Source organism: Sinocyclocheilus grahami, unplaced genomic scaffold (genome assembly GCF_001515645.1).
Source record: "Sinocyclocheilus grahami isolate Dianchi unplaced genomic scaffold, SAMN03320097.WGS_v1.1 scaffold1674.1, whole genome shotgun sequence".
Lineage (NCBI taxonomy): Eukaryota > Metazoa > Chordata > Actinopteri > Cypriniformes > Cyprinidae > Sinocyclocheilus > Sinocyclocheilus grahami.
Window position 1 is genome coordinate 30,856 of NW_015506853.1, and position 26,089 is coordinate 56,944.

Sequence of the window (26,089 nt, forward strand, 5' to 3'; positions counted from 1 at the left end):
CAGATCCTCCCGAGGTAGTGGTGCACGCTGCCGTGTTCCCCGAGGCGATGGCGCCTGCTGCAGCTTCTCCAGAGGTGGCGGCCCACGCTGCAGAACCTCCCGAGGCGGCGGTGCTCGCGTCAGCTCCTGGCACGGTGGTGGCGCCCAGCAATGCACATTCAGCCTGTCATGTCATGGTCGAAGGAACCGTTGTTGAACTCTATGCCTGTTTTGTTAAGGAGAATATTCATGAACTTTCCTTGTTTCCTGAGGGTACGGCTGTAGATCCTTTAGAGGTGGCGGCATCTGCTGCAGAACCTTCAGAAGTGTCAGTGGTATCCATTTATAAACTCTCGTCCTGTTCTGTTCCAGCCAGGGAGGCCGTCTGGGACCCCTCTGCCAGTCCTGTAACGGCTATGGAGGCCGTCTGTGAACTCTCTGTCCGTCCTGTCACTGCCTCAGTCGTCTGTGAACTCTCTGTCCGTCCTGTCACGGCTATGGAGGCCGTCTGTGAACTCTCTGTCCGTCCTGTCACGGCTATGGAGGCCGCCTGTGAACTCTCTTCCTGTTCTGTTCCGGCCAGGGAGGCCGTTTGCGAACTCTCTGCTCATCCTGTCACAGCTATAGAGGCCGTTTGCGAACTCCCTGCTCGTCCTGTCCCGGCTATGGAGGCCGTTGGGGAATTCTTTACTTGCTTTGTTTCGGCCAAGGAGGTCGTTTGTGAACTTTTGTCCTGTCCCGACCCAGCCAAGGAGGCTGCCTCTGAACACTCAGCCTTATCTATCAACCCCAATGTTCTGTCTGTGTCGTCTGTCTCTGCTCTCTCGTTGTTACAGTCTCCGCCATGGTCTCCTGCTCGGTGTGGTTCACCGTGGGGGTCTCCTGTTCCTTCTGCTCCGCCGTGGTGGTTCTCTGCTCTGCCGTGGTGGTCTTCTGCCCCGCCGTGGGGGTCTACTGTCTGGCTCTGGTGGTCCCCTGCTCCGCCGTGGTGGTCTACTCTCTGGCTCTGGTGGTCCTCAGCTCCACCTGTACTGACGGCTCCACCCTGGCTCCCTGCTCCGCTGGCTCTGCCTCAGTCCCTGGTCTCTCCTATCCTAGGATCTGGCCCTCCGTCCCTCCCCTTGTTCCGCCTCTGCTCCACCGCCTACCTGGATCGTATAGTGTTTGGAGCGTCTGGAAGCCGCTCCTTTGGGGGGGGGCTCTGTCACGAATCCTGTCCATGTACTTTCGTGCAATCACCACCAGAGGTCACCCTTTCATTACATTGACTCTCGCACAACACAAACTGTTGCATGTCATCCCGGACTACATATCCCATCAGCCATTGCACTGATTGCACACAGCACTGATTGCACACAGCTGTCATCAATCACACATTCACTATATAACACTCACTCAAACATCCATTCTCTGCCGTGTATTGTTTAGCCTGTACCCTGTTCCGAGTCTCTGTGTTTCCTTGCCTTGCCTTCTTATTTTTGACCTTGGACTGTTTATTGGATTGCTCTTCTGTCTCGCCCTGTTGGATTCCGTTTGCCGTCGACTGACCCTCGCTAGTTTACCGGATTGCCCTTGCCTTGTCTTCTCCATACCAGTTTGCTATTGTCTGACCCATGCCTGTTTTTGACCACGCCTGTGAATAAAGCTTGCACATGAATCCGCACGTCTCACGTCTTGTCTGCCCCGTAACAACAACGCCCACATCTCAACATCCAATGAACAATCGATGCACAGAACCAAGTCCTGTCCTACATTTAGTCTTTTTCAGTAATTCATTACACTAATGTACATCACAATAAGTAATAAAGTCACTGCTTGTGGTTCATTGTAACTTGAAGTTAAATGTAAGTCTGTGTTTAGATTTGTCCAGACCTTCCTCCACTCTTCGGCCTGCGTGCTGCTCTGGAAGCCCAAGATAACCGTTTCGGCACTGGCCACCACCTTCAGCTTGTGCTGCATCTTCTTACTGTGCCTGGATTTGTAGACCACGTAACAACCCGTGAGGTTTAGCTCCAGCAGAGGGTGCAGGTCTTTAGCGCACTTAAAACACTACCAGGGAATAATTAAGCATATATTATACAGTTACGTAAAAGAGTATTTATTAGGAAAACGATATACTTTAAAAGAATACATAAATGTGAAGTGAATGTAATGTTTTTAGACACTTAACTGCAAATAAAATGAAAAAGTATTATAGTTCAAAATTCAAATGTACTTTTTGCCCACTTAAATAAGACTTGTACATCTTTATATGTAATTTCATAATTAATTCTATTGTCTGTTGAAATATGGTTAAAGTGTACTGCTGAATGTACTGACCAGCATGTATGGTAATATACTTCAGTGCCATTTCTACTGAAATTTGTATGTCATGTATTTAAATATATTTGTAATTACACATTTGTAAGAATGAAGTTGCATATAAGTTAACTTTAATAACTCTACAGTTAAAATACTTTACATGTGCTTTAGTATGTTAGTCAACATCAAAACAAGTCTATTTTAAAGCATGACAAAGATTATTAAAACAATGATTTAAAATGTGCTTCAAAGTTAAACATTAAATTTTACATCATTACAAAGTGAACTTTTAAAAGTGTACTTGCGTGTCTTGTTTAAGTACACTTAAGTGGCCTTTTCAATCATTAAAATTATATTATCTGCAAGTACAGTTTTTTTAAAACATACTTTTAATTTTTTGAAGTACACTACAAGTGCACATTCAGCACAATTGAGCACACCTTTGGACTGTAACAAGTCACAGAAAATAAAATCCAAGAAGGTGAATTTAGTCTTCAATTTTGATTTGAATTGTCGACTCTTATTTAGATTTTGAATTGTCGAATCTCTTTAATCTAAATACTGTAAATATACGACAATTAGTGGAAACTAGAGATTACAGTTCATAAAGTTGTAAATATGGATATTTTTCTTACACAAATGCATTGATTCACTTCAAAAGGCCTTTATTAACCCCCCGGAGCCATGTGGAGCACTTTATATGATGGATGGATGCACTTTTTTGGGCTTCAAAATCTCAACAACACATTCACTGCCAATATAAGGCTTGAAAGAGCCAGGACATTTTTTAATATAACTCCAATTTTATTCGTCTGAAAGAAGAAAGTCATATACACCTAGAATGGCCTGAGGGTGAATCATGGGGTAATTTTCATTTTTGGGAGAACTATTCCTTTAAATCCTTCAAATATTCTATTTGTCTTATGCATACTTGCACAGACAGATGAAGACTGTAGCTCATAAAAACATAAAAAAACATTGTAGCTTGATTTTAACCGGACATATAAACATACTACCTAAGAGCACATGAATGTGTAGACAAAAACTAAGGCAGTTTGGAATAGAGCCATATGAAACCAAATTGAGGCTCTTACCAATAATGAGTTGTGCTTAATAATGAAGAGCTGGCGGGTCCACTGACCCAACCACTTCTTCTTCCAGAGGTATCCACAGATGCGTGACTCTGGCACGGGTCTTAAACACGGTTGAGACGAGTTCCACTGGATGTAGTGAGCTCTGTCCTTTACAAACTCCTCATCATCCTCCTCTTCACCATACGACTCGTAGTGACTGCTGTCTGAGTCCACTTTATCTGAGGCATTTAGATTTTAGCATTAAAATTAAAATTTTTGCATTACATGTGGATGTCAGTTGTTTTATTAAACTGCTGAATTGTCTCATGTCCCATAAAAGAAAGTGAGTTAGGCAGGTTTAGAATGAGTTGAGGTGAGTACATGACAGGATTTTCATTTTTGGGTTAGGTATCCCTTTAAAAATGAGCTGTTACACTGACCTGTAGACTGACTGGCCGGGACAAATGGTTCTGCCTCCTCATAACAGTCCTCGTCCTCTAAACACGGGGGATTTGGGGGAACAGCAGGATTCATAGACTGAAAACACACAAACAAAGAGCAGCACATTAGATGTATTTTCAAAGTGAGTTTTGAAAAAAGTATCTTTTGCTCATCAAGGCTACAACTATTTGATAAAAATCAGTAATACTGTAAGATATTTTTTAATTTAATATAACTGTTTTCTATTTGAATATGTTTTAAAATGTAATTTATCCCTGTGAAGTAAAGCTGAATTTTCTGCATCAATACTCCAGTCTTCAGCGTCACATGATTCTTCAGAGATCATTCAAAACAGTTGTGTTGCGTCATATTTTGGTGTACACCATGATACTTTTTTTCAGATACTTTTTGAACGTTCTGTAGAAAGAACAGCATTTATTTGAAATAGAAATTTTTGATTTTCTGATCAATTTAATGCTTCTTTGATTAATAAAAGTATTAAACTCTTTCAAAAAAAGTTCTATCTATATATATATATACAAATATTATTAATCTTCATGTCAAATTATATATAAACAATCCTTAAGAGCCTTCAAAAATTATACTTAAACATGGCTTTTTTACTTAAAGGGTTAGTTCACCCAAAAATGAAATTAGTTCACCCTCAAGTCATTCTAGGTGTATATGACTTTCTTCTTTCAGACGAATTCAGTCGGAGTTATATAAAAAATTGTCTTTGATCTTTCAAGCTGTTTAATGGCACTCAGCGGGTGTTGCATGCATCAGTCCAAAAGAAGTTAAATAAAAACATCCATAAAAACAGTGTCTCCAACGGCTCCGGGGGGTGAACAAAGTCCTCCTGTAGCGAATCAATGCATTTTTGTAAGAAAAATATCCATATTCAAAACTTAATAATCACTTTAATGTAGCTTGCGCCAACAGTTGTACACCGAAGCAGCTTGCTTTACAGGAGCAAAGGAAGCAAAGTTTCCTTACTTTAGCAAAAGAAAACCAGTCTCCTCTTGGCTTATATCGAAATCCTCTGACATTCTTCTTTACAAATCCTTGTTTTGTACTTCTAATTAGTGACCTTTGTTTTGTTTTGATCTCTCCGCTGCGCTTCTGCGTTCATCACTTCTGAGCGGCGCATGTGCAAAGCTGAACTCCATATGTCATCCGCCCGGAGCTGCTTCCGTGTAAGACTGTTGTCGCAAGCTACATTAAAGTTATTATTATGTTTTGAATATGGATATTTTTCTTACAAAAACGCATAGATTCGCTACAGAAGGCCTTTGTTCACCCCCGTAGCTGTATGAGACATTTTTTATGGATGGGCGATTTTTATTTAACTTCTTTTGGACTGATGCATGCAACACCTGCTGAGTGGCATTAAACAGCTTGAATGATCAAAGACAATTTTTAATATAACTCCGACTGGATTCGTCTGAAAGAAGAAAGTCATATACACCTAGGGTGACTTGAGGGTGAGTAATTTGTGGGCTAATTTTCATTTTTGGGTGAACTAATCCTTTAAGACCAAAAAGTTTATTAGTTGTTGAGGGACCATCTGGGTAGCTTAACATACATTAAGAACAACCCTGAAATAAAGTGCCATATGCTGCCCGTACAAAGCTCTAACTCATTAAGCCACAGTGAAGACCACACAACCGAAATCTGGACCCTGATCAATCGAGACACTTTCACATGAGCTGCTCATGGCAACCACACAACCAGAAATGACGACAGCACAGCTGGCCAGAGCGATCTCCTGATTGTGCACATGAGAGGCATCGTATCTGAGGAAAACAAAACCTAGATGATATCTTTCTCATATGGAGCTCAAAACCCAGAGTGTAAGTGCAGCTCTGCAGTTACAGGAAGAGAGAGAGAGTGTGTTTTTAGTTGTACTAAGGGTCAGTCGGTCCACAGTGTTTATGAGAGTCTGGTGCAGACTGCTCTAGAGCAGCACAGCTGAAGGACAATGGCTGTGGGGTCAGTAATGTGTAGTCGGACATTGAGGGCAAATCAGTGGCACTGAAACAAAACCTTCTGGGAGTTGAAAGCAAAAAGGCAAAAGCAGAATTTTTTTAGGCCTCAAGTCCTGTACCTTTCAAGCTGACGTAATTCTCATGTGTCTTAACTTTACCTTATCTTATCTTCTCAAGATTCAAAATAAGGGTTTTCCTTGGGAAATGCATTGGCATCAATTTAAGAACTTCAATGTAATGAAACCAATTTGAATATACATTATAGACGGTTTCATCGTCTATAAAACGGATAGTTCCGGTCCTTGACTCTGATTGGTTGAGCCGTGTTCGAAGCTGTTGTAAATTACAATACAAACATACACCTTTGTTTACTTCTGAGTGTTGCTTGGGAACCACTTTGTTGTAACACAACTGTTTCTGAGGAACTACATTGTTTGGTGGAAGAATAATGTTTTTATTAATATCATTACACTTTATTTGCTGTTTTATTCCGTGAAACCTTACTACATATATGGAATGACCGTTTTATAAAAGCAATAAGCCCCATGAAACCTTTAATATGCAATTAAAGGAAATTATTGAAATACTGTCATCCTTTAAAGTCAAATCCTGCTTTGTTAACATTTTAGGGAAAGTGTTTAAGATCAAACTCTTGATTTAGTCACAATTAAGTTGCTTGTTGCCACTTACTGGCACATAACCTGCAAGGAAAGTCACTGAATCAATCATTTAATTATTTTTTTAGTGAACTGATTCAGAACATTTGAATCACTGGGATGAATAAAAATCATCACCATTGATGATTGTGTGCATTGATTTCAAACAGGTTTCCCAAACCAAATAAATTTAGTGTGAATTTAAATTTAATTAGCCACACCTCACACCAGTTTTGTTATTAACGAAAAATAAAATGATTAAAATAGTTTTCACTGTCTGAAATAAAGCTCAAAATAAAATATAAAAAATAAATCTAAAATTTAAAAAACTTGAATGGAAATTAGAAATGATGCTGTCACAAATCCGGTCCATGAACTTCCAATTTCATTGACTCTCGCACTACACACTGTTGCACATCACCCCGGACTACATTTCCCATCATGCATTGCACTGATTGCACTCAGCACGGATTGCACACAGCTGTTAACACTGATTGCACCCAGCTGTTTCATATCACTCCCTCACTATATAACACTCACTCTGATCCCTTCCCTCTGCCGAGTATTGTTCAGTGCATATCTTATCCTTAGATAGCTACTTTACAGAGCCCTCATTAGTTGCCTTAGCCTTAGCCTTAGCCTTAGCCTTAGCCTTAGCCTTAGCCTTAGCCTTAGCCTTAGCCTTAGCCTTAGCCTTAGCCTTAGCCTGGTTTCTCCGGTTCTGATCTTCGCCTGGTTTCCTGGATTTCTCCCTTAGTCTTGCCCCTTTTTTTTTATTCTGTCTGCCGATCGTCGACCTGCGCTAGCCCTAGGACTATTCTTGTGTTTTGCCCGCCATATACCTGTTTGTCTTTGTTTGACCCTGCCTGTTATGACCACGTCTCTGTCTTCTCCAATAAAAAGCTTCCACATGGATCCGCAAGTATCACGTCTCGTCAGCCCCGTAACAGATGCCTTGTGGTTTAAGTTGAAGTACTAAAATTACAAACACTAAAACTAAAATAAAAATTAGTGAAAAATATAAAAATAACAAAAGCACATAAAAAATTACTACAACTTAAAATAAAATAACAGAAAATGTAAAAACAAAGGCTAATTCAAAATATTAAAGATGTGGTTGATTGTGATTTCACTTTTTTAACGTTAGTTAGTATGTAATGTTGCTGTTTGAACATAAACCATATCTGCAAAGTTAAGACGCTGAAAGTTCAGTGCAATCAGAGATATTATCTTTTAAAATTAAGGCAGTTTAATGCCTACAAAAATGGCTCGTAGGAACTACAACGTGTTACTTCCCGGGTTGGTGATGTTACAAACCCTGAAATTTATATAAACCCCGCCCCCGGGAACATGCAATGAAGGGGGCGAGGTCATGCTGCGCTGCTTTAGAGAAGAGGAAGAGTTGTTGCCATGCCGTCAAAACTAGGGGTGCACGAAAACATCTATTCATATATGAATTTACTTGGACGCGTGTGTGGTTGCCGTACTGTATTAAAGCTTAATCAGGATAAAACCATATATAAGAAGCTAACATAAGCAGTAGCATTTACAAATAACAGCGCATCTAAAAGTATGAAATAACAACAAACAAAGAAACATACCATTCTGAAATGTTCTGTGATCCTCTTCACTAATATTCTCTGGGTCTCAATCGGGCTCAAATTGATAAGCAATATTGACGACACCATTGTTTACAATACAACACCGGAGCACATGCAGCCGAGGTGAGGGGCGGTACGCTTAGACGTGCACTAGAGGAGGTTTAGCCAATCACAACCCACTGAGCCAGCTAACCAATCTGAGCCCATTACATATTTCTGAGGGAGGGGCTTCATAAAACCAGGAAGTGTTCAAAGGAGAAGGGACAGAGCGGTGTAGAATAAAGGTACATTTTGTGAAAAATAATGTGTTTTTTTTTTTAAACGAAGCATTAAAGGGGTCATACGATGCAATTTCAATTTGTCCTTTCTCTTTGGAGTGTTACAAGCTCTTGGTGCATAAAGAAGATCTGTAAAGTTGCAAAGACTAAAGTCTCAAATCCAAAGAGATATTCTTTATAAAAGTTAAGAGTCAGCCACACCTACCTAAAACGGCTCGTTGTGAAAGCGAAACTACTTTGTTTGGCTTTCCAAAAATGGACACGACTAGAAATCAGTGGCTAAGTTGTTTTTACAACACTGTTCCAGAACACTTCAACCCAAATATTCAGATGTGTGCAGCACATATTATGACTGTTTACTGATCCTGGGAGAGTAACTACAATGCCGGCTGTTCTGACTCACAGATTGTAAGTAAGTTTTTTATATTTAAAGAGTTTTTATATTTTATATTTTTTATATTTAAAGCGAGTTTTTTGGGCAGTGTAGAGTAGGGCTTGTTGTTTGTAATTTCTCCGATCACAAATGCAGACATGGTTTTATGTTTACGCGGCGCGATGCAATCTTTTTACTGAGATACAGTAAAAAGTGTTTTACCATAAAATGTATACACTTCACCATTAACATCAACAATAGACTGAAACGGACTGACTTGAAGTGTGTTAATGATCCCTTTATATCCTATCTTCAGTTCAGTGTCTGTATGTTGGAAGGTGGGTGTTTGACTGAAGAATTTCAGAATGTTAATTACATCTTTTCTGAGTGTTTCTTCTCTTTTATCTGTTTCCCTCTCTGGCTGTTGGGGGAGGCGTGGTTGTGTTTGAGAGCACAGTCTGTACAGCTCTGGGGATCAGATACATATCTGTGAATGAAAGATGAAAGGAGTTTTTGTGTATTCACGAGTACGTGAGGGAACAAGGGATAGAGACCGAGAAAGGAATATAGATGCAGGAATGGAACACATTTGTAAGGGATGCCAAAAGCTAAAAGGATCAAAAATGATAAGAACCAAGAATGTATGAAGCTAGAAAAGAAAAACTAAGAAATGAGTCAATGTGAATTGCAGTCTGCAGACCATTTTGACTTTAAAGAGGGAGCAAACCACCATTCCTTGGAAATGCATCATTGCAGATTATGTGCCTGCGTTTGGAGAAGCAAAAATCGAGAAAGTAAGGTTTGCGGTACTGTTATGATGGTTGGCAGAGACAGGAGGGGTCTTGAATGCTCACTAAGCCTGTAAAACATTCACTGCACATTCCACGACTCTGTCTCACATGAACCATTATAAAACTGAATGAAGAGAGCTTGTGCCGTCATCACACAGGCAAACACACATCCTTAAACATGCAGGTCATTTTAACCGTGCCAAACTGAACTTGTTACATTACCTCATGAAGCACAGGAGGAACCAATCTAACCTGTAAACCCCCCCACCCCTTGCTGACCCACACAGACACACACAATCCCACCTGATGTAAGGACTACTGAAAGAATGCTTTACACAGGACTCATATCTCAGAGATACAGGTGTGCACAGCGAACTACGACCATTAGGGATGCACAAAATATAGGTAAAATATTGGTTAACTCTCTGGGGTCTGAGGGGGTTTTGGGCCCTGGAGAAGTCTGACATGCCTTCATTTTTGTGCTTTTTCCAGTTGCTTATAAACAAATCAATGGCTAAAGTGATTACACTGTATTCAGCACAAACTGAGCATATATATATACAGGTGCATCTCAATAAATTAGAATGTCGTGGAAAAGTTCATTTATTTCAGTAATTCAACTTGTGTATTAAATAAATTCAATGCACATGCATGATGTCTTTAGGGTATTCATTACATTATACATCTATAGCCCTTACAAATGTCAAACATATAGAGGCACATCATAGTCAGTAGTTGGGACTGTCCCGGGCTCTGTCACTGCAGGGGCCCACTAAGGTACTCAGAAATACAGGGTAATTATTGGGCCCGGGGAAAGCATTACAATTTAGTTCCAGGCACCATTAATTTTACCAGCCCCTAAAAATACTTCACAGCAGACTCATTAGAGATCTTTAGAGTGTATATGAGCCAGGGTCAAAATGTTTTTGCTACATGGTAGGTGAATCGAGAAAAATTGACCCACCATAAATACTTCTATAAAAAATACACTTAATTTTTGAAAGAAATTAATACTTTATTTACCAAGGATGCATGAAATTGAATATGAAGCGGCACAACTGTTTGCAGCATTGATAATAATAAGAAATGTTTCTTGAGCAGCACGTCAGTATATTAGAATGATTACCGAAGGATCATGCGACTTGACGTAAGACTGGAGTAATGATGCTGAAAATTCGATTTTGCATCACAGGAATGAATTACATTTGAAAATACATTCAAATAGAAAACAGTTATTTTAAACTGCAATAATATTTCACAATATTACTGTTTTAAAGCTAATTCAAATGTTAATAAATACTGTAATATAAATATTAAAATAACACTGAAAGTAAAAAAATTAAACATAAAATAACATGAAATGTCATAGTATATAATATTAAAATAACACTGAAATTAAAAAAATTAAATATAAATCAGCATTCCAAGCCCACTACACGAGTGTAACATGATGTATTTTAGAGTAAAACGAAATATTCAGTGAGTAAAATATGTTGGGCTATGTGACGTGATTGGAGGGGCAGGTGACGTGATGTGACAGTTATTACATTCTGATGGAAGATTAGAAAGACAAACATTTTTTCTTTGGAAAACTGACTATGAACAGATGAATGCTGCACGATAAGACTAGGAATGTGTATTATGTAAACAGGGTCCATACCAACTCAAATAATATTCACTTGTATGTAAATGAGCTTCCATACAAAATAAAAATCTCTCTTCTTTGACAGGCCAAATACTTAAAAGCTGTAATATTCCATTTAGAGCTGAAAACATGTCAATAAACCTTTCATTAAGTGTTATTATATCATGTAGTCGTGATGGCAGGAGGGCAGGACTCACCCTGGGCTGCAGGCGGTCAGTAGAGCTGACGGAAAGAGCTTCCTCCGTCGAATGAGCCTCAGCAGTGGTGCTTTCCCTGAGATCACTGGGGCCTCCAGAGGGACAGTTCATAATCATGTACTCTGCATCCTCTGCTAAACAGAAAACACACACAATCATCATTTATTTAAACAGAAATGAGCCCAAACCCCAACGTCAAGCAATAAACTGTGGTATGAAGAGGTTAGCCATTCATAACAGGGGCATTTACATATAAAAGTCTTTTCAGTAATGTAGATGGTAAAGATTATCTTTTTTATATGTAAGGGTTATATGAGAGTAGCGGTCTTTGAATTGAACATCTGTCCCTCTCAAACTCTCCGTGACCCTGTACTGACTCTCTGTATCCTATAAACGCTCTCAGTTCAGCTCAGTCTCTTCAGCCGCAGGTGGATCTCCGACAGTTATGAAAAAGCATATAAAACATGACAGCTGTGTCAGAGTTGTGCTGCAGTGCTAGTGCACAGAAGGGATGTTTAACAAAAGTGCACTCTTTGTATGGTGGAGTTTAAATACAAATAAAGATCAACAAGTACACTGTAAAATACCACCTAAAAATGAAACAAGCTGCCTAAAAAAGGAACTAAAAAACAAGTGCAGTAGCAATGCATCATTTTAATTAATAGACATTTTAACTAGTGCTGTCAAACGATTAATCGCATCCAAAATAAAAGTTTTTGTTTATATAATATATGCGTGTGTACTGTGTATATTTATTATATATATATATATATATATAAATACACATATGCATGTATATATTTTGAAAATATTTACATGTATTTTCATGCATGTGTATATTCATATAATTTATATTTATAAATATATTTAATATATAAACAACATATTTTTCTTAAATATATACATGTATGTGTGTGTATTTCTATATACATAATAAATATACACAGCACACACACATACAGTATATGATGTAAACAAAAACTTTTATTTTGAATGCGATTAATTGCGATTAATCATTTGGCAACACTAATTTTAACATTACTTATTTACACTACCTTTCAGATCGTATATATACAGTACTTTTATACATATACTTTGTATATAATTTTATATCCTGTACTTTGAATACTTTTTCCACACTTGGTCACACTTCCGTTTTAAGGTCCAGTTCTCACTATTAACAAACCATTAACTACGACTTTTGCCTCAATAAACTCCTAATTTGCGGTTTATTAATAGTTAGTAAAGTAGTGAAGTTTAGGTATTGGGCAGGATTCGGGATGAATAATATAGTCATACAGAATATGTGCTTTAAGTACTAATAAACAGCCAATATGTTAATAATAGACATGCTAATAAGCAGTTAATAGTGAGAATTGGTCCTTATACTAAAGTGTTATCAAACACTTTTACTCAGCGAAGACTAAATTGATTTAAACTGAGATTAAATTGAATAAACGGGACAGTAAAGACATTTATGTGGTGGATTCTTGTTTCAAATAAATGCTGTTCTTTTGAACTTTCTATTCATCAAAGAATTCTGAAAAAATGAATCCACACAAATCCACAGTTTCCACAAAAATAATAAGCAGTACAACTGTTTTCAGCATTGATAATAATCAGAAATGTTTCTTGAGCAGCAAATCAGTATATTTAATGATTTTTGAAGGATCATGTGACACTGAAGTCTGGAGAAATTCACCTTTGCATCACAGGAATAAATTACATTTCAGTATATATGAAAATAGAAAACAGTTATTTTACATTGTAATAATATTTTATAATATTAGTTTTTACTGGATCTTTGATCTAATAAATGGTGAGCAAACCTCAAAAACACCAAATCTCACCAACTCTACATTTTCAACAGTAGTGCATATTTGCATATACAATTTAGAAATTTACTTTATATAATAAAGCGGTCACCTGGTGCGTCCTTGTTGTCCTGCAGTTTATATAGCAGCTCTGAAATTGATTTTTTCTGGGCCTGAGCGATATAACTGAGATTTTCACTGTCCAGAACCAGCAAGAAGGCCTGCAGGTCCGAAACCAGCCGAGCCAGCACTGCAAAATCACAGAAAACAGACATATGTATCAATATACACACAATTAAATCATTTTCACATTTATACTACTATTTATACATATTTTCTCTCAAGCTCTTCACTGACACTGTTTATAATTACTTCATGTTTATTTAGAATGTGATTATTTTAAATTGTAAGTAATATTTTGATAAATACATAACGGATTTTCATTTTTTAAAGCCTCTGCCTGCAACTTTTGAAATTCAACTAGCAAAAACAGATGATGAGGGCATGATGAAAAGTTTCCAAAACCGATTTCAATTTATTCAAACAAAAAAAGGCAGAAAGTTGAAATCTTCCCTAAAAGTGCTGTAGTTGAAAAAACCATCCAAATATGTCCAAATGCACTTGAAGGGGAAATAGCTGTTTTATGAAGTTATGAATATACATATATATATCCAGAATTAACTTGAACATGAATGCAGTCAGAAACTATGAACGCAGCCCAACTAACCTGTAATAGCTACCGCAAAGTGTTCCCAGGAGCGATCTGTGTTCGATTTATTAAACCACAAAAGTAAATAGTTGTGCTTATTGAATTAGGTGAGATTTTCAATCATTTCTTCAGGACGCTGATATTATGACTGAAACAGAAAACTCCTAAAATCCTGATTTATTTACTCTCTCAGCTGAATAATTGCTGATCCATGCTGCTTTGAATTATTTATACCAAAGTGACTTTATAACAAGGTTAGAGTGCATTGCTGCAGCCCAAGCCATTCATCACATTAGACTCGTATCCACATAAACATCAACACATGCGCCTCTGACACACATGCTGAGGCTGTACCTTTACTGCATGCTTCAAGAGTCATTTTAATATCGAATCAACACATTTCTACCATTGTAGCACATGCCTGCAAATTTTCAATCCTGCTGAGACATTTGGTGACTTAAGGAGGAAAAGTGGCCTCTACCTATTTTATAATGGTTTAAAGTGAGGCCTGCTCTCTGTCTTGCCCTTATTATGTTGGCTATAGACAAACAGGCCACTGTTCAAGCCCTTACCACAGTAAACATACAGAGACTACACACACTGTGTATATTACACACACACACACACACACACACACATCAGTGGGCCTTTGTGCTGCAGTCAATCCTCTCTCTCTCTTTCTCACACATCATTTGACACTCTCTCCCAGCCGGTTTCTCAAAGTCCTTGCTGTTTGCTCAGACGAGCATCACTATTATTATTGCTCATATGCAAATTTAGTGATGTGAACAAACACCAAGTCTAGGCATTTACGTTCAGCACACAACTTACTCTGCTGCGCTATATAGACCTGAGCCATATGTAGAGACCAGACTATCAAACACTAAAAAAGTTGGTGTAGAAATAATTTTCACTTAGAATTTGCCAGTAAACTTCACAAATAATTACAAAGAAATGGCAAGTGACACATTGAATTAAAAGTTACATTTCGGAGTAGGAGAGTATGACATAATATTTTCTGGCACAACATACTCAAACTTTGTCTTATTTACAACTTCAAAAAAAAAAAAAGTATAGTGTAGCAACACGTTAAAACCACTCAAAACACCTACAACCTTTTGCACACAAGTAAGCGTCAATCATGTTTTCTTCAGAAAAAGTACTTATAGTAGGTAGTCAAACTTACTTTTTGTGTCTTGCATACGCCATAATTTTCTTTTATATTACATGTGAAAAAGAAGTGTGCTTTCACGTAAGTGCACTTAAAAGAGAGATGCTTTCAAGACTATAACACTTTTAAAAAGTACACTTTGTAATAATGTCAACTTAAAAGTGTTGTCACTTTAAATTGGATTTTTTCAAATGAAACGTGTTGTCAACACATATAAAGTGCTTGATCATAATTTTAACTTGAGTGTTATTTTAATTTTAACTTAAGTGTGTTATGATTATAAATATATTTAAATATATGACTTACAGTATAAGTTTCAATAGAAATAAAATTAACATATATTTTAGTTTACCATAAATGCTTTTTGGTACATTTAGCAGTTACATCATTCAAAGTAATTAAAAGTAATTATGACATGACATATAGCAAAGATGCATATAATAATTAGACATATTAAAGAAGTCCTAATTAAGTTAGTCCAAAAAGCAAGTTCAACTAATTGCATATATTAAAACAAGTACTCTTGTAAAATATGTTAAAGTGTAATTTTTTTTTTACAAGGGTATCTTCAGATGAATCCATCTTTTAAATCATAATGTCAGACATTACTAGTCTGTCATGATATGTAAGATCTCTCTTTGATGACCTCTACACAGGCCAGCTGTTGTGATAGAGCTGAATGGACCTTTGAAAAGATCTCTGTAGGGAAACACATAAAGACCTGCATGACGCGTCTGAAACACATGGGTACTGTTATTTCACTACTCGCTTAAAAATGGGTTTCAGACCTTATCTGTCAGCGCTGAGGCCATCTACTGCACACGCTAGCATACTAAATGCTTAAACGGCAAACTTATTTACAATATAGCACTTCTTTTTTGTAGGAAAAAGTCTGAGCACAAAATGTTGATAATTCACAAATTGTCAAACATCACATTAGCGATTCCCTCTATAAGAGATCATCAGAATTTGTAGCAAAGCTCATTAAGATAACATGCTAGCAGTATGATACCCCTGCTGAAAAAAACTATAGAAACCATCCCAGAAATTCTACTGGTTTCCACTACAAATACCATTACAAACATTACAAACCATCAACTTTTAACCATTAAAACCACTAAAAAATTGTTTCCTGTAGTGTGTTTTGGGACATATTCCAACAGAATTTAGTGGTTTTAACAAGCCACCAATAGAAGGCAACCAATTACCAGTAGAGACCAACAGGCACCATTGCAGTTTCCATTAAAACCAGTATGATTCCCATTATAACCAAACAGGGCAGGGACTATAGCAGGCTAATTGGCTAATAATTCGCTAAGCTAGCAAACTAAGATAATATTATGCTAAGGTAGCAAGTTAATCGGCTAACAATAAAGCAAGTCAGTCGAAATCGCAAAGGGCCAGAAAGAGAAGAAAACCGTAAACGTGGCTCCTTATCCAAGGCCGAGCTTTTATCATCTGCCAGAGAAAGGATTAAAGGATCCAAGTGGACCTGTTCCAAAGAATGTGTCTCTTTGACTCTTCCTTACAATCAAATCTCACCAAAACCTGCAGTCAATAGAAAATCAGCAGCTTCGACAACAAAAAATTAAGTTTATAAAAAAATTATAAATATATAAATATAAATAAAAGTGTACCTCATTCACTAATAATTATGTGGATTATCTAATATTTTCACACACATGGAAACTTCTCATAAAGAATTTACCTTTAAGGCCCACTGTTACCATGCAGAACAAGGTTGGTTATTTAAAACACCAATGCACTGCAATACTATAAACTTCTGAGCTTGAACAGAAACTCAAATTCTGGTCTGTGCAAACCACTGCTCTCGGTTCACACTGTCTGTTTTCCCAAATAGGGTACCAGAGCTGAGCATCTCAATTGTGTCTATTCTGAACTCAGTCCCATGTCTGCAGGGTGCAGTGGTGGTTTAGGGCTCCAGCTGTGGCTTCATCTCCTGGGAGTAAACATCTGAATTCCCATGGGTTTATATGGGGTCATGGGTGAGTACTAGTAGACATCTAACAATGCCTCTGCAGCGCTGCTCAAACAACCATTTCAAGAACTGTAAAAAGAGCCATGAGAATGCAGTAAATCCCACCACGACTCATGTAACTTTCTCACATCAGGAAAAATAGAGACAATATATATCTTATAGATATCTATATCCACTGCCTCCAGAATCACTGATATATTACTATATGCAGATCCACATTGAATATGTTGACCTTTTGCTGTTATTTTGATGGAAAAATTTGTACATAATGGTCATTTCCATTCTGTGAACAGGTCAAAGACAAATTTACAAGATAAAGGAAAACTATTTTTGACTTGACAAGACTTGACATGAAATGTACAAAATGACATGTTTTCCACATTCATCTTAATTTTTATTTAAAAAAAACGCAAGGTAAGGTGTTTTACAAATATCTTTAATTATTAATTCAGAAATCTAAACGTTTTTGTATAGTCACACCATATTGTACACATTGTAAGAGACTTTTTGACCTTGTTAGTGTACAATACACACACACACACACACACACACACACACACACATATATATATATATATATATATATATATACATTTTAAAATAAATCTTTAAATGAGTTTTTTCCCCTCATTATATTCCATTAGAAATAAATAATTTTAATGTAGAAATAAAAAAAAATGCTCATCATTGAAGTGGTGTATATAATTTTATGTATGTATTACATTTTTATTTATTTAATTTAATTTATTTATTTACAGTGCATTCAGTTTTTTCTCTTGAATAAATTTACAGACATTTCTAAAATTCTGTTTTCACTTTGTCATTATGAGGTACGGAGTGTAGATTAATGAGAAAATAAATGAATTTAAACAATAGTAGTATCAGGCTGCAACATAAAATTGAAAAAAAGTGAAGGGGGTCTGAATACTTTCTGAATGCACTGTAACTTTTTTACATTTATTTATTTGAATAAATGAATAGATCCAGAAAAATGTTAAACGTTAAATCTGGCAGCTCAACTATTGAATTCACAATACAATTGAATGTATATTATCCAGTAACTTTGGATTTTGCAAACACAAATGAACATCAACAACAAAGAAATGCAAATAAAAGATGTGTGTGAAGCTACAGCTCACAGTAAAACATTATACATAATACCAAAAAGCTGTTTTTCTCCAGGAAACTGGGGCTGTAAAGGAGATGACAAATATCACTTATGTACAGTAGCACTTATTCCAGAAAGCTTCCTGTAAAAAAGAGAATTCTGCTTTCATTTATCGAACACACTGACCTTCGGATGTGACAGAGCTGGCGATGGAGTGCTAACAGTAAAGTCATTAAGCAAACAGAGCTCCAGCCAGATGTCAATGGCTGACTGTGACGGAGGCTCTCTGTCCTTCAGATTGTCATTCTCAAGGTCTCAGTCTTCACACTACCCCCCTCTTTTCTTCTCCAAACTCCACCATTTCTCACTGCCACACTGTATTGGCAACTTTAGACCATTTTCTTGAGCAGATGTTCAAAGCAAGCCTTCATCATGCTTTTGTGTATGTGAGAATCTATAAAAACACTTTCACGTGTTATTGTGATATTTTCACATTTTGGTTAAATAACATTTGATTCCTTTGACATTCCACTGTTTCTCGTAGACTTAAGCCAATAACAACTGTCTGCTAAGAAGTCGCCCCACCCATTCTCGCTTGGTGAGGGAACTGTAAAATGTGTGGAGGATAAATATTGAGCATTGTCATAACAACGTCTCAAAGGTCAAAGAATCCAGCTACTGGCTTCCGGCGAAATCAAACACACACAAACCCTCATCCTTTATCGCTTTGAGGATCTACTGAACCTTTACTTCTGATGTCTACACTCTTAAAAAGAAAGGTCCTTTTTTGGCATCAATGGTTCCATAAAGAACCTTTAAAGGGGTCATATGATGCGATTTCAAGTTTTACTTTCTCTTTGATATGCTGATTTATTATTAGAATGATCAATGTTGCCAACAGTTTATGTTGCCAACAAATATTTTTTTGGGAAACCGCAAGACTTTTTTTTCAGGATTCTTTGATGAATAAAACGTTTTTATTCATCAAAGAATCCAAAAAAAGTATCACAGGTTCCAAAAAATGATTAAGCATTACAACAGTTTCCAGCACTGATAATAAATCAGCATATTAGAATGATTTCTAAAGGATCATCATCATGTGACACTGAAGACTGAAGTAATGATGCTGAACATTCAGATTTGCATCACAGGAATAAACTACATTTGAATGTATATTAAAATAGAAAAACATTATTTTACATCGTAATAATATTTCACAATATTACATTTTTTCCTGAATTTTTGATCAAATAAATGCAGCCTTGATGAGCATAAGCGACTTCATATGACCCCTTTAACATCCATGGAAACTTTCCACTGCACAAAAGGTTCTTTACAGTTCTTTAAACCCTTTTTCCACTATATGAAAATATATAATAGTTCTGCTATGGCATCAGAGCAAAACCCCCCTTTAAGAACCTTTATTTTTAAAAGTGTACACTTATTTTACCCTAATTAGCATGTGACTGTACGGTACCTTTCTATTACTGTGCACAACCTGAAGAGGAAACGCTTGGCTTGATGGTGTGACTCACTGTATATTCCATTCTTCTAATACAGCCTTGGTATCTCAAACACTAATACTGGACAATAAACTGTACTAATTATGTGGAATATATTTCCATCTGATTAGTTATCAATCGTTTATTGACTAGAACAACACTTTTGTCTTTCAGTAACAACATTAAAGGAATGTTCCATGCAATACCTGCTCTGTCTGTGCTGTACATTGCCACAATCATTTATACATTTATAAATAATTTTAAATCCTTCAGAAATCATTCTAATATGATCTGGTGCTCAAAACTAATGTCTTATCATGATCAATGTTGAAAACAGTTGTGCTGCTTAATATTTTGGTGGAAACTAATATGTTTTATAACATTATAACTGTATTTTCTGTCACTTTAAATCAAGATAAAATAATATTTAATAATAAATAAATACATATTTTAAAATATATATATTTTTTATTATTATTTACTAAAATATTTTGGTAACATGTCCCACAAAAAGAAAGAAAGAAAGAAAGAAATGGCTCATACTGCCACTTAGACTTCTATTGTAAATGCACAATTGTCAACTTTTCACAAACCTTAGGACAAGGATACATTGTTTTTTTTGTGGTGATCTGCTGTCTGTGCACACTAAAAAGTCAAAGTCATACTTTACATTATAGAAAGTGCGACTGAACATTTTGGACCCATAAAAACCATCCATGAACTCTTTTGATGAGGTAAATTACTATACACTTTGTACAAGTTGTAGTCTGTAATTTCATTATCTCTATATTTAACCTTTCCTCTCCATGACAGAACCCTAAAGAAAAATAGTTTCGTCCTTTGAGTGCATTTGCTTGTAAATCACTTTACATTAACTACATTTTGGACTGCATCTTTACATTACCAGAAAGGTTTTGCAAGCATAAACTACTAATACTTTGTTCGTTAGTTTTTTCATTAATCAATATGAAATATAAGCTCTTAATCTTATGTTTTCTCATACAACAGCTCCGTTCATATTCATGCAAACATGACAAGCACTTCAGGCTCATTGTAGAGATGTCACGTTCTGTGAGGGGGTGAGACCACCCTCTGCATTTGATTCATTAGCAAAACTAATGCCCCGAGGCGCATGGGCGTCGTCAACATTTCGGAAATGCCTCGAACACCCACTCTGTGTGTTTGTGTTGGTGAGGACACAGAGAGACATTCTGCATTACTGGCCAAAATGCTACAAAAGGGTATATAACCTCTGGTCAACTGATTTGACCCCTTGTTGACAGCTGACCCTTTTGTCTGATACAATAGAAAGTCTTGTCTGAAAAGAAAACTGAATGAAATCTCAAGCAGAGTTCCATGGTAACACGCTAGTTCTCAGCACGATCAAAAGCAGGCACAACACAGACACACTAAACTGCCAAAAAAAGGGCAACACTATTTTATGCTTTCTCCAATATTACACAAATATTGATTAAACTTCATTTAACTTTTTGCGCTTGAAACAAAACTGCATGCATCTTGAGGAAGAACGCTCCAGCAAGATATGTTATGAATGGTTCTCAATCTGGTTTTCTTCTGATTCTTATAGTTGAAGGACAACAGAGAGTCTTTAGAAATGCGCTTTCTGAGCCTTGGTGCTCAAGTGGGAAACACAAGTTCAAATCTGACTTGCAACCTATATACATACAATTCAAAATGTGTCTGTAATATTTTTTTTTACATTTTCTTTTAAAAAGCTCATTAAAGCTGCATTAATTTAATCAAAATGCAGTAAAAACAGTAATTTTGTGAAATACAATTATACAATTAATTATATAATTTTCCTTATTACAATAGTGTATATTGAATACTGACATTGATACTGAACTTCTATAAAAATTATCACTCTAGAAGAAGAACTGTGGGTCATAAATTTTAACAAAGAATACAAAAAATGTAATTTGTGACCTTCTGCAGTTGTGCGTTTCACCAATTCCATCCCAATCACCTCTGAACATGACGCATTATACCAGAAATACAAAATCTTCACTTGAATCAACCAAAGTAAAGAAGGGTGCAGCAGACTCAACCTGAATAACCCAGAGATGCTGACAGTTTGATTTAAGAAACGCTGTTTTCACATCCTCACCGTATCCTGTGCCCACAACATGACGGCCACCAAAGCCTTTCAAGTGACACTGTGTTTAGAAAATGAGTAAACACAGAAACACACATACACTTGCATCGAAATATGTTTAAACAGCAGTTGATGCCACTATGGGGTGTAACCACATGATAACCAAACAGACACACAGCCTGATGTCTCAAACATATGCACACCTCAAATCTGTGTCAGTCCCATAACCGAACAGTGTGTGACTGACAGACAACTCCATGACTCCAAGCTGTGGGAAATACAACAGCGGAACTCATCTAAGCTGTGTTTTGAGCAGGGAAACACTGCATTGAACGGTCTAGGCACAGATCCTAACAAACAACATGAGACAATGTGTGAATGAGATATGACAAATGAATCCATTCTATAGTGGATGTTATGCAAATTATATAATGGAGGAACGAGAAAGAGAGAGAATGTGTGTGTGTGTGTGTGTGTGTGTGTGGGAGGTCACATTCTTGTTTTGACCGATAGTGACAGAACAGGGAAGAGGAAAAAAGTTTGTTAAAACAAAAATGCATGACCAGGCTGAATGATGTAGTTAAAAACTATATCTAAATATATTTTACAATTGACAATATTCAAGATATTCATTATATTTATGTAAATATTCTGAAACGTCATAAAAAAGAATAGGCTTTTTTTTTTTTTTTTTTTTTTTAAATCTGAGCATATTTCCCACACTGTTTTCACTAGATAAAAATAAAGTGCATAATTGTTTTTTATGCACCAAAAAAACACTATTATTAAACAACAATATTTACCCATACAGTACTGTTCAAAAGTTTGAGGTCAATTTTCTTTCTTTCTTTTTTTTTGCTTTGTCAGCTTAGTCATCAAAGAAATAAATACAATTTTTAAATTACAGTAGAAAATAGTTATTTTAAATTGTAATATTTCATAATATTACCCTTAAACTATAATTTTGATCAAATAAATACAGCCTTGGTGAGCACAAGAGACCTTTTCCAAAAACATAAAAAAATCTTATCAACCCCAAACTTTTGAATAGCAGTGTATATTTTTATTTAAAAAAAATAACAGTTGTGACACTTACATAAAATTGAAAAATTGATAACTGTAAGGATTCTTTTCATCTTGCAGACCCTGGATTGGCCAGATCACATGACCTCCACTGTCTTCACTCCCATTGGTAGTTGCAGTTCATTTGCATAAAGGTAAACTTTTCTCAACTATGTTGAGTCACCAGCAGGGGCGATTCCAGGATTTTCATTTTAGGGGGGCTTAGCCCCCAATGAGGGTTTAATATATATATATATAGATATATATTCAAATGAAAATTGCAACATTGTTTTATAAAGTATATGTGTTCATATGTGCTTCATTTTCACTGGAGGAATCCTGTGGTGTGATGAGGGGTGAACGCAGCGAAAACTTAGGCTACAGTAGATGGGGAACCGATTGCTCCTCCATGATATTTTGCAAACTGTATTTATGACAAAGAACTGCACAGATGCAGATATTATAACAATCTATTGATAAACACACACCTCTGTTTCTCGCTCTGCGCCGCTGCGGTCTGCGGATTGAACAAAACGCGCTGAAAGACGGAGGGGAGCCGATCGAAGTCTGCCGCTATTTTCATATGAAATTTAAAGGGGACTGAGGCGATCACAAATTTGTGTACAGTTTATGGAACTAATCACAAAATTTTAGGGGGGCAGAGTAGTCATAGTAGCTGAGTATAGCCCCCCTAAAAATGGCCTAGCGACGCCCATGGTCACCAGCAGGGGCGTAGATTACGCTGGGGACGTGTCCCCCCTACTTTTAATATCACGTAAATTCGTCCCTCGCACTTTTTCGGGCAAGTGTGTTGGCATAGAGTTTTTCAAGAGCCGGTGTAAATAAATATAGATTCAAATTCAAAGAGACAGGATAGTCTGTGCATGATCTGATGTTTTATTCGGACCCAGAATAAGGCGAGATGAACATCACGGAGCGCAAAACATTCCGTGCAGTGTATGTTTCATTCATACTCGTAGCCGGAGGGCGCTCTCGCGCAGAAAGTCATACGAGGAAATTCCTAATATTGTCAAAAGCGTCCAGCTATCGCTGTATGAAAACAGTTGTTTTCAGAAAAACAGAAACGTTTGGAAACATGAAGACTTTAAACATACGATTGCGACAATATATGGTTTATTTGTGTTTGTCAAGTCATCTCCAGGTAGCTAATAAATAAAGTATATGAACAATGCAGTGCTAATTGACATAGCATTTATTACAATATTGAAACTATTCTGCCTTATTATGTGATAAAAAAAAGTGTTTGTAGTATATAAGCAAATCATTATTATTGGTTATTGTCCATCAGTTATCTGATTTCTAAGCCAATTAAAAGCTAGAAATTAGAGAAAATTAAAGTGGCCTATACACTACCAGTCAAAAGTTTTGGAACTGTAAGATATTTAATGTTTTTTAAAGAAGTCTCTTCTGTTCACCAAGCCTGCATTTATTTGATCCAAAGTACAGCAAAACAGTAACATTTTGAAATGTTTTTACTAGGCTATTTCAAATAACTGTTTTCTATTCACAGACTGAACTGATTAATTGAAATGATTCTTATCAACTCAACTGTTCTACTTGAATTTAAATCTCTGTCTTGCACTCTCATAAAACGAATTAAAAAACATTAAAATGTTGGATTATTTAGCAAATATTGGATAACTTCCAACTCTAGCTTAAATACAAAAACGTGATTATGGAAAAAGTGCATAGAAAGCCAAACAGTAATATTATCCATGATGTCAGTTTTGTTTCCCAACCTGGTTTTTGTTTTCAGAAACAGAAAGGAGTTTGGAAGGCAGTAAAGCAGCTCATTTGCTCCTGTCAGACTTCACACTACACCGCCGCTGGTGAAATTAGCACTGCTCTCTGACCTTTACTTCAACAAACCGAGAAACTCCCGCCTCTCCTGAGATTTGGGTCGTGGCGGTGAGGCTGATGGGGAAAACTGGAGGACTATTACTGACATTCCAGAACAATGATCAAATCTACACGGCTACAACAACAATAACTGCAATTATGAGACATCAGCACTGAAATATTCAACACCTCTCGGTCTTTTTGAGTTATGAACGAGTTGCTAAGATGTGTTTAGAAATGGATGACCTTTTACACTGCTGGTGTAGTTTAGTGGAAGGTTGTAGGTTCAAATCACAGTGGGATTGATTCAAGACATATGTGACCCTGGACCACAAAACCAATCATAAGTAGCACGGGTATATTTGTAGCAATAGCCAACAATACATTGTATGGGTCAAAATTATCGATTTTTCTTTAATGCCAAAAATCATTAGGATATTAAGTACAGATCATGCTCCATGAAGACATTTAGTAAATTTCCTACCGTAAATATATCAAAACGTATTTTTTGATGAGTAATATGCATTGCTAAGGACTTCAATTGGGCAACGTTAAAGCTGATTTTCTCAATATTTAGATTTTTTTTTTTTTTGCACCCTCAGATTCCAGATTTTCAAATAGTTGTATCTCTGCCAAATATTGTCCTATCCTAACAAACCATACATAAATGGAAAGCTTATTTATTCAGATTTCAGATGATCTACACATCTCAATTTCAAAAAATGTACCCTTATGATTGGTTTTGTGGTCCAAGGTCACATTCAGGCACTGTAAGTCACTTTGAATAAAAGACTCAACTGCATTAATACAAGTTAATGAAACTGGAGACTTGTGACTTCTGCTGAAGACTTTTATGACTAAATGAGATAATACTGGCATAAAAGTTCTCATACTGAAACTATTCAATATGATTACTTGCCCAGTCAGTGAGTACTAACAAGTGGCTTTATCCAAGTGACTCACAGTCAGTAACTTAGGATAGAGTATCTAGCTCAATGGCTCAGAATGAGTTTGTAAATAAGCCCTTCAACTACCTCACGAGTTTAAACCACTTCATCACAGCACTCCAACTTGTAAACACACAAAAAAAACTATTTCTTATGGAAAATGTCTGTGTAGATGATATGAAGTAGATCGAATGTGGTTCATATGAGGGTTTAACTGGAGCACTGCACTCATAGACTTCAGACCGATGTGAAAACAGTGAAATACCTTTCTGCTTGTCCATCGCTGGAAATGCTCAAAGCGTCCAAGTGAACTGTTCTCGTCCGCTTCCAGAGTTCATCGCTCAGTCTGTTCCTGGATGTGTAAAATGTGTCAAACTCGCAGTGAATTAAGTCAGAGTTGCGGGTCAGGCGACAGACAAACGAAGATAACAGCGAAGCTGTCCAAACAAGCGGCTACATTGTCAACATCCACTCCACA

General features: G+C 36.7%; 1 protein-coding gene across 2 annotated transcripts in view; it reads right to left on the bottom strand.

Annotated features, from left to right (window-relative positions):
• Window positions 1–26,089, bottom strand: part of LOC107571967 (actin filament-associated protein 1-like 2) — a 47,758-nt gene extending 21,669 nt beyond the window's left edge. The window contains exons 1-6 of one of the 2 annotated variants that reach the window (XM_016258365.1): window positions 25,877–26,089; window positions 13,250–13,387; window positions 11,324–11,454; window positions 3,794–3,890; window positions 3,375–3,592; window positions 1,852–2,028 (exon numbers count right to left, since the gene is read on the bottom strand). In XM_016258365.1, the coding sequence (XP_016113851.1) occupies window positions 1,852–2,028; window positions 3,375–3,592; window positions 3,794–3,890; window positions 11,324–11,454; window positions 13,250–13,387; window positions 25,877–25,892 (777 nt within the window). In that variant the 5' untranslated portion in view covers window positions 25,893–26,089. Of the gene's footprint in view, window positions 1–1,851; window positions 2,029–3,374; window positions 3,593–3,793; window positions 3,891–11,323; window positions 11,458–13,249; window positions 13,388–25,876 lie in introns of both variants that reach the window. The other variant, XM_016258364.1, reaches the window with a different exon arrangement.